The 10,504-nt window shown below is 36.2% G+C and overlaps 1 protein-coding gene across 1 annotated transcript; it reads left to right on the top strand.

Annotated features, from left to right (window-relative positions):
* The first annotated feature begins 933 nt into the window (after nt 1–933).
* Nucleotides 934–10,051, top strand: purg (purine-rich element binding protein G). The gene has a single exon (XM_086301600.1). The coding sequence runs from the start codon at nt 1,283–1,285 to the stop codon at nt 2,309–2,311; it is 1,029 nt and encodes a 342-aa protein (XP_086157726.1). The 5' UTR covers nt 934–1,282; the 3' UTR covers nt 2,312–10,051.
* Nucleotides 10,052–10,504: the final 453 nt, after the last annotated feature.

Here is a 10,504-nt window from a genome sequence, read left to right as displayed (position 1 = left end):
AAAAAGCAGAGATAATACAAAGGGGAAAAAAAAACAGGTAAGAGTGGACATGTAGTCAAAGTTAACAAAAAATTATAAAGCTGATGTAACTCCTGTTTTGTGCACATTCATTAATGATGATTTCACATAACTAAGTTGTGTTATATTGTTATCAAATGGGGATCCCCTACCTGCTCTTATAATAATTATTATAAAATTATACTTTCATGTTTATTTTCTAGTTGAATAAAATGCATTTGTATGTGATTGTCAGAACAAAGAAGAAGCGAGGAGGATGGAGAGAGGACAGAGAGATTAGAGCTGTCCTGGATAGCCTGGAGAATTCTTTAGGTACCTTCCCAGCTGTGACAAATGGCCAGCTGGGATAACAACTTTTACTCAGGGCATTCTTGATATGATGTTCTTCTGCTCCCTGGTCGCTGTGTTTTAAGATGATAAAAGACTGTTGTTTCATCTGCCATCATGATGACATCTCTCATCCTCCACGAAATCTGAGGACCAAAGCTATCATTGTTATGATCAATGGTAATGCCAATTTGTATATTAATGATCATGGAACTGACCTCATTGTCCATTGTTGATCATTGATCATTGTTAGTCTTAGTGATGCAGCTGTACTGTGACGTCAAGATGATTAATCAATTTCAAAATATGTAAAGCAATAGTAGTCTACAGGCAGCAGTTTGACTGTTTCACAAAGACGATGATTTAATTTTTGGTATTTTATTTCAATCCTCTGTTCTGATTTACGAATGCCATAATTTGAGATATTAGGGGTTTTTGTGTCATAATAATCATCTTACAAGTTTTACCCAAATTCTCCTAAAGTCTGTCTAAAAAATGTGAGTGTATCAGAATTGCACCCTTCGGTTAGAATAAAAGTCGTGTCTCTTTAACTGAGGTATTCTCAGGACGGGGAGGGGGGTGGATAGGTTCATCGGGTTCATGTAGTATTGGACGCCTCCTCCCATTTCAGGTTGGTTGTTTCCCTAGCTCCCTTAGTAAAAGGGGAGGTATAAGGCAAATACTTGACAGAAAATGGAATGTAGGTCTGCACTGGAAATAGCTAAATAGGAGAACTTGACCTTTTATCGGGACACAGAAAGTCGACCAGCTGATGATTCCAAACTAGCTGCCATTTTCAGGTCATTCGAGGCATCTCGCTAAATTGTTTGTTGCTCCAGATATTTGTATGAGTAAGCCTGCTTTATTCGCCTGTTAATTTCCCTTTGTAATGGACAAAACGCGTTGTCCTGTGCTGTCTAGTGGTGGAATATAAATCATGATGGCTGATGGATGTTGCAAAGGAATGGAAAGAGGCAGGGGTAAGATTGCATCAGACTCTTTACCAAGACATGCATTTCCTCAGCAATATGTTCAGACCTGGTCACAGCAGCAAGGAAATGACATCCAAGAATTAGCTTCCAAACGCGTCGACATCCAGAAGAAACGCTTTTATCTGGATGTCAAGCAGAGTGTACGCGGCCGTTTCCTTAAAATAGCCGAGGTGTGGATAGGAAGGGGCCGTCATGATAACATCAGAAAGAGCAAGCTGACACTGTCTATGTCGATGGCTCCCGCTCTACGCTACTGTCTGGGAGACTTTATAGATTATTACGCCCGCATTGGACTGCGGGGGGGGCTGGCGCCTCCGCAGGTCGAGGACCACAGTAACAATGGCCAGGGCCGCGGGAACGACTCCCGTAAGAGAGCGCAGGAGCATCACGCGAACCTGTCCCCCACCGGTTCTGTTGTGTCCGATGACCATGCACATCGTGTTCTCAAGAGCGAATTTATTGAGCGAGACAACAGAAAGTACTTTCTGGACCTGAAGGAGAACCAGAGAGGCAGATTCCTCCGCATACGGCAGACTGTCAGCAAAGGACACGGCACAATGGGCTACTACGGCCAGGGCATCGAGCAGACCATAGTGTTACCCGCACAGGGACTGATTGAGTTCAGAGACGCTCTGTCACAGCTGATTGAAGACTACGGGGACGAAGAGAGCGAAGACCGCAGCCGAGCAGGCTCCAGGAATCGCAACGACAACCCCGAGCTTCCAGAGGCTGCGTCTTTTCGAGTGGACAACAAAAGGTTTTACTTTGATGTGGGTTCAAACCGGTATGGTATCTTTTTAAAAATCAGCGAAGTGCGACAGCCGTATAGAAACACCATCACAGTTCCCCTAAAAGCCTGGGCTAGATTCGGAGAGAATTTCATCAGGTACGAGGAGGAGATGCGACGAATCTTTTCTTGTCACAAAGATAAAAGGACAGATGGCCAGCAAGACAGTGAGGAACAGGAGGACTGACCTTCATGGTGCTTTTAGCATGTAGCCTAATTTAGGGTTTCAGTTTTGTCCAGATGTGACAATAATATGATGTACTGTATGTGTCCCTACCATACTACTCAGATACGATGTACTTCATTAACTTTTTCAGTTTATTTGCCAAGGGCTGATAAACTCAAAATTTTTAACATGCCAAGAAGTCAGTCATCATTTATCTCATTGCCGATTATTGTGTTGTAGCCAGTTAGTCAGGGCCATCCCAGGGTCCTGAGCCAGCTGCATCCCTGCGCTCCCCCATACCATACTCGTACCTCCCTGTTAAATTCAAGAGTGCAGTGTTCATTTGCTTAAACTTTAATTCTAAGTTACATAGAAAGTTGACGCTAATAATATCTGTTAATATTTTACCCCCAAAGCAATATGGTTAACAATTTTATGGCACACTAATGTGCAGAAATTTTGTCAGTTTAAATAAACAGAGTTAATTTGTTAAGTATAGTGTGTTTTGTGATAGGTACAATTTAAGAAATGATATAGAAAGAAAAAAAATCGGACCCTTTTATTAATGAAGAAAATACCTCATATATTGGAACTTACTATAAGTGCAATACACACAAGCAGCATTATAGAACACTTGCAACCCAACTGGACAAGTGGAGAAGAAATTAAATTACAGGAATCAGAATTGGAAATGGGAAACGAGTGTTGTACAGATTAATGCTGCCAGTTAAGACTTGGTGGGAGGGGAGAAAAATAAGACACATATTGTGACATTAATCACATACTGTTGGTGTGTGCTGCCTTTTCACTGGTCCAGCCGGAAGGTTTTCATTCATGTTAACAGTTCCAGTTTATGTTGCCTCATATGAGACACAAAACATTGCTTTAAATGTCCATGATAATGCTGGCAAAAATGAATTTAGTGACAGCTTTTCCTGCAGTGCAGTACTTTAGGCCAATCAATCTGTGCAAATGACCAGACTAGAGCATCCTGAAATGTATAAAATGTGCTGCTTACCTCGGCAGCATAATGATGGGGGGGAGACATGTGCTGTAGAAGCCTGCTTTAAATTACAAGGACACAAAGCACTACATGATGTTCTGGTTTTTGATAAGACTCTACCCTGCAGTTGTACTGTGTGTTGCATTCACAAAAATGGGGGAGGTAAAATGAATTAAAAAAACTTTATAGGTACTGCAATCCAAGTCCAGTAATTCTATCCAACACAAGCACTTAAACCTTATTTAGACTTCTGCGTGAAATCTGTGTTGCAACACTTGAAAAAGAACGGGCTTGTAGAATTTGCTGAAAGACTAGATCACTTGATGACTTGATATAATTACCTTAAAAATGGTTAATAAAACTAGAAAACAACTATATATGTAGCGGTCCATTCAGGAACCCTAAAATACAGCTCAACAGAAGAATAAAAAACTGACTGCTATCTGGAAAGACACACAGATCTAATGTCACATTTCTAGAGAGTAACTGTGTTACTGGAGTTACATTATTTATTTTATGTGATACTAATATCCTAATACTTAAATTTACATAACATATTGACAGAAGGAAAGGTATTTTACATGTGTTCTGCTGAACACACAACATTGTAATATGCTATCTTTAGTGGCTGCACCCTCTGTCGTTCAGTGTCTTTACTACATTTGACAGAGCCTAAACGTAGACCTGAAAAAAGATGCACCATGTTGCATGACTGCTTGGAGTGTGGCTGCTCTTCCTATTATTCACATGAATTTGAAACATATAGCGGATGGTACACTGATGGTAGAAAAGTTCTAAAATAATAGAGAGAAGAGGTCTATGCACTTTGACCTAGACAAACAAGCCTCCGTTTTTTGTTTTGTTTTTTGTTTTTAATCTTTTGGCTTTCACTCATTACAGCCAAGTTCTACAAGTTCTAAACATTTTGCCAAAGAGAATGCTTCTTTTCATAATTTATTTTTGGCATGAGGAGGAATAATTAAACATCAAAGTTTATACTTTAAGTACCTTCCTGCCTATTCTGTAATATTGTGTGGTGCTATGAAAATGGTTTCACACATTGTCTTTTGAGGATGTTGATACCCAGTTTTCACTATTACAGCTCAGGTCCGTTTTTTTTTTTTTTTTTTTAATATATATATATGACGTAAATAGATCAAAGTCAAGGTATAAACTGGGCTTGTTACCTTGATGTCAGCAAATAGCCCAGTGCTTACTGGTGAATTGGGGGTGTTGGGATCGAAAGGGCTCAACATCAAGCTCAAATGGGTCTATAGAAAATCTTAAATCAATATGCTTGTGCCTGCAGAACCTTGTATTTTACCTTTCCTTGCTGTCTATTGATGAACAAGCGATTACATTTTTTGAAAGTGTAAATGTAAGTGTAAGTTCATTTTTTACTTTAAGTCCTTAAAATCCATCCAAGTGCTGCTATTCATGAGCTTGGATGGCATTTTGCTGTATATTTGCCTATGTTTGCATTCTGTGACCAGCATGAAAGTAGAGCTGGTCACATTGACAAAGAACCCAAGCCAGACTTTGACTTGAGCATCATACCAGGATAAGGCAAAAACCTAGATCAACCTTAATGTCCTTAAAAAGGACAAAAACCTAAAAACTGAAGTACCTGAACTCTAAATGTGCAAATGGTAAAGCTAGTTTTATCTTCAGTAGATTTTAAAGCATAAACCCAATCAATTAAATAGATTCATGTTAATGCTTAATCTTAACATGATTAACTTAATTCCAGTAGCTTCTTTATACTTCCCACTACCACTGAAACACAGTGCAGTACTTTACTGTGAGTGACAACATCATTTCTGTTATAAAAAAGAAAGAAATAGTAATATAAGCAGAAAGGGATTCGTCTGCTACAACACGATATTCCTTTCTAATATGGAAATTTACAAGGAAAGTACCTCTGGAGCTGAGGTACACCCTTTGAGATTAGATAATATTTTTTAAAGTACAGGTCCTAATAAGCTAAAGTACGTTGACTGTTTGAACTTTATTTTGAATTAGGTGGGCAGCTTTTTAAATTCTCATGCAGGAAGTCATATTTCCCACGAGATGCTGATGCTTATATGAAGAGGTGTCAGAGCTAATTGTCAAGTTTATATCTGAACAGAAACAAGTCAGAAGTTAATATTTGATACCTCATGTCTGTTTTGGGGTCTTTGTCTCAGTTTCACAGATTTGAGATTTAGTGAAATGAAGAAGGGGAAAAAAGGAAAAATAATTTTAAAAAGAGTTTCAATTGTTTTTTTTGTTTTTTTCTAGTTTTAGTAGGCAATTCTTGGAATGCTTTTGTGCTTGAAAAGCACAGGATTGGTTTGGTGTGTCTGTTGTATGATCTAGTGAAGAGTTGTTTTATTTTCATATAAATGGCAAAGTATATATGGTACAAAGCACAGTTTATTTTAAAAAATTAAATGAAATGTAATAATTTAATTAACTCATTAGTGAAATGTGATTCAACATTGATTGTCACAGAATTAGGAAAATTGTCTCATCTACCCTAGATATTGGTTATGTCAATAACTGGCTGAGGCCAAGATATGGACATAAAAACAAAGTATTATGTTTGAGGTGGAATATGACATTGTTTAAAATTATGATGGATATTCGTTTTGAAAATTCCAAAATCAACAGCACTTTAAATAAAAGCTGCACTTTTGTTCTGCTGCTTTGTAATTAGTTGACATAGAGGAACTATCTCTAGATATGCCTTTGGTGTAAAGTGACAATCATAGTTCTCTGCTTGTAGAATCTGCTGATGTGTGCTTCAAAACTCCTTTCATTGTCTGTGTTGGTTTTTGACAGCTTCTTATTGAGGCTCTCAATAGTTTAACATCTATATGTGTATATTCATGCAAATGCTATATTAAATTTTCATTATCATATGTACCAAGACTCTAGAATCTCACAGAATAATGTGAAATCAAATGTTCATGTCAGGAATATTCTGTTATGTTGACATGAACAATGTGAAGAAGTACTTGAACATGAAACTACTGGTGAAAAAATGTCAAATATGGCATTTTTGAATAATAATTGACACATAACAAAATATTTTAGCTGTCATTAGTCAGACAATGCTTAATTCTTTGAGTAGTCAAATGTCATTGTGTGTTTGTTCACTTTAGCCTATTTTAACCCACATCTGCTAAAATAGCAAAGGTATGAATTGGTGTTAAAGATTAGATGGATCTACAAAGAGAGAGGTTTTTAGTTCTGCTGTATAGTTTTCCATTTTCTTTTCCATTTTTCCTACAGTTAGTTCCAGAGAGCAAAGTTCTGTTCAGAAAACATAATAATAATAATAATAATAATAATAATAATAATAATAATAATAATAATAATAATAATAATAATAAATAAAATAAATGTATTATAAATACTAATAATACGAAATTGGAAAACAAAATGGTTATTAAGTTTAACTAAACATAGCTTTTTAATTTGTAACAGTGCATCCAACCTTTGAGACATACAAAAAAAGAAAGCACAGAAGGCCTGCACAAACTTTAAAAAACTTCCTGAGATCAATTTGCCAGTTTGCTGACAAAGACCATGGTAATACATGAAATTCACTACCTTAAATTTGCATGAATTTGATTTGTTTGCTTCCCAGGTAAAGGGTGGAATTTTCTTGTTTAAATTATGTGTTGTCAAGCTTGCTCTGAACATCATATGTCAGAATCACAATCACAGAAGTATGAAAGCACAAGAAGCATCTTATGCAGCCATATTTGACCACTTTGAGTACTCAGAGTAAAAAAACACTACATAAGTAGAAATCTGTTTAGCATTTATTATATGTTCTCTTTAGTATCATTCAGGGGCTTTACATAGAAAATCAGTCAAAAAACAAAACAAATAACTGTTTAAGTTATAGTCAGGGGTGCGCATTCGCTGTCAAAATAAAAGACGCGCACCAGCTAAGAAGTTGCAACGTGCGTTTGCGTACATATAAAAGTCACTGTTTTTGACCGCTAGAGCAGGATTTTTACGGCATATTCCGCACCACATCTCTGTGCGTTCATCATCATTTTTTTGAAGGCAGCTCACCTCCTGCAACCACTTCTTTTGCGGTTCGGACTCCTTTTGACATTTCTTTGGAGGTGGGGGAACACCAAAGTAATTGCTTAAAGGAGCTTGCTTCTTCGACATCTTTAAGAGTTCTAAACAAATCTCTGTCCTCCCACAGAAAATCTGATGTACGCAAATGCGCGTTGCAACATCTTATCTGGTGCGCGTCTTTTATTTTGACAGCGAATACGTACCTGCGGACCACTTATGTGCACCCCTGGTTATAGCTGTAAGTACATTGGGTGAGTCCAAACTTTTACCAATTAGCCGTACTTTTTTTTTCTCCATAATGTTTGAGCCCTCATAACTTCATAATTACAGGAGTTTGCAACATGAAATTTTCATTTAGGTCCTGGTAAAAACTTTAATCAGTGTTTCATTCACTGCAAGTGTCACAATTTACAAACAAATGAACATGTTCAGCGTGATTTTGTTTTTAAAATTAAATGTAAGCAATTTCATCAGTGTCATGGGGTACATTGTAGTTTCAAGAGAAAAAAACCCCTTCAGTTTAATGTCTACTAAACGTTCATATTTTCCAAAAATGGACTTTTTCAAGGGTCATATAACCATTTGGGATAGGTGGTGGTCAAAAATGATATAGTATCTGAAAAGTCTCTTTTACTTACATTTTTATACCATTTTATACCAAAAATCCTGTTGCTATCTCTTGTATTTATAAAGTTCTGGGGGCTAAAAAAAAAAAAAAAAATTCTGAACAAACTTATGCACTTTGAGAGCCTGTAACTTTGACAGTTTTCATAGTATGAGGGTAAAATTTTGCATGCCTTAAGTCATCTCATTTATTGTATAAAAAAATCCAGCTGATTATGGTGGGAAGCACTGCTTTATTTTATTTTTTATGTATATTTTTTTAACCCACATGCCGACTACTGGTCTGTTTCTTTATAGCAGATGAGACTATCTCAACATCCATGGACAGTAAAAGAAAAGATAAGGCTATAGGCTGAGGGCTACAGGTTGTTGGACTTTAATTAATAGCTTGATTAAAAATAAATCTGGACTGTTAACTGGAGCTAATGTTTCCAACCCTGGCGCCTTAAAGCATCTTCACAGATTCACTGTATCTTCTGATTTTTATTCCTGTACTTTGTTTTAGCAGAAGGCATTCAGTATAGTCATCTAAAAAATTACTGAGATCATTGCTATAAATTTGGATAATATATTCATATCCATCATAATTTACCATAGTATTTTTTTAGAACTCGAACTGTATGTGTTTATATGGTTGTGCTTGTGCAGGCAGAGTGATGTGAATGTACACGTACTGAAGAAGACCTGCTGCTGTTGTTTGTAGTTTTCATCATCAGAGTTTTGAAGTGGGAAATGTAGGGATATAAATGTTTGCTAATCTTTTAAAAGTTGAGTGGATACCGAAAATGTGCAAGTGTGTAAATTTATATTCATGTAATGTAATACATTGGTGTGTCTTATATTCATGTTACCTAACACTTAAAAAACAAGGAAGTTTTGTACTTTAGCACTTTCTTTGATGTGTACTGTAAAAAATCATCTACATGTAAAGTACTGTATTAATAATCATTACTTGCCTTGTAATGTTTGAAATGATGCTACATTTAGAAATGGTAATCATGTTTTTAGAGTGTATGCATGTCCATGGTTGGGTCCCAGTATAATAAGAAAATTATAAGAAATATGGTGCTACGTTATATTATATAAAGGTGCTTCTATGGACCCCCAGCTGAATGCATGCAAAGGTGAAGTATAAAAAGTAGATAAAAGAAAATTGATGTCCTATTGCTGTTCTCAAATAGTGCTGCTTCCCAAAGATGTCAGAAATTTGGAAAAATCCAACTTTCTACTTTTAAAATGCAACAGCCCTACAAAACACAATCCAATCTCATGTTTACATACAGAAATGTGACAGCTATTCAATGTTCTCTGCAAACATGAGCACACAGTGTTATTTCCACTCCTCCAAACCCATAGAGTGAATTAGAGATAATTAGGGTGTGGCATTTTAACTTGGACAGAGAAAGTTTCAATGTTGCCCATGTTCTTCCCTATTGTTTTTCCTCCAAACTTAATCACCAGAATACCTGGAGTGTAGGAAAATTTCAGCTTTTTAATGCATAGTATTTCTGAAATGTGATGTATGTGCATCACCTGCATCAGGAACACATATCTTAGGTTATCATAAATGGTGCAGTTTAACTGTAAATAATAAAATCACCCTCGAGCCCTTGGATAAACCAGAACCAGAGTCAGTCTGATGAAGGGGTTGTTATCCAAGAGTATCTTGAACTTAGAGGCACTCCATTGTTAGATGGTCTATGTTTTTTTTCCTCTTTCTTTTTGTTTTGTTTCTGTTTTTTAAACAAAAAAACAGTCATGTCTATTTACAGTTACGCTGCCCTTGTGACAAAGTCTAAAAGATCTACAGACAGACAATCTAACATAATTTTGTAGTCTTATTTCTTCCAGTGTTTATTTATTGAATAATTTATCATGTAGCAGTTTTTGGACAGCAAACATCAATATAGTCTTTGACAGGTCAAAGTTGTTTGAGTTTGGAAACCTTTGTGTTGATTGTTGCTGGCAAGGAATTTGGAAAATTAAAAGGTTGTACTGATTATTGTTGTTGTTGTTGTTGTTTTTTTCCAATAAAAGATTTTACAGGATTATTAATGGTTTCAGTTTCTATTTTAAGAATCAATCCAGCACTATACCACACTGTTATAAAAAGTTTACAGTAAATTTATATTTGATCATATCTTCCCAACTTATTAAAGGCCATGCGATATTTCATACTGCTACATACTGTAATGCTGTGCATTTCACATTACACACTGTTGCAACAATCCAACGTGAACATGCAGTAGAAACATCAGCTTGCAGATTCTCCTTAGAAAACACAATCAATAGTGTGTTTTCTTTGGAGCACACACACTCTTGATAATATTGCTTCACATCAGTTGCTTCAGTGTCACATGAAATCTTGCAAATCTGCAAAAAATAGTATAGATCCCAGTAGGAGACCAAAAATGCAATCTTTGTGCTTTTTGAGAAGAGTTTGTTTTCATGAGAAAAATGTTTGCATCAAATATTTTGCACACAGAGGTTTATTTATCACTGTC

The sequence above is a fragment of the Aulonocara sp. 'chitande type north' Nkhata Bay genome, linkage group LG7 (genome assembly GCF_057382095.1).
Source record: "Aulonocara sp. 'chitande type north' Nkhata Bay isolate Kocher_YH1m ecotype deep benthic linkage group LG7, A_spYH_male_GT1.1, whole genome shotgun sequence".
Taxonomy (NCBI): Eukaryota; Metazoa; Chordata; class Actinopteri; order Cichliformes; family Cichlidae; genus Aulonocara; species Aulonocara sp. 'chitande type north' Nkhata Bay.
Note: the sequence above shows the minus strand (reverse complement) of the source record. Positions and strands in the feature narration are given on the sequence as shown.

Bases quoted from the DNA above. Each gene is read 5' to 3' on its own strand.
- purg (XM_086301600.1), top strand. From the start codon at position 1,283: ATGATGGCTGATGGATGTTGCAAAGGAATGGAAAGAGGCAGGGGTAAG.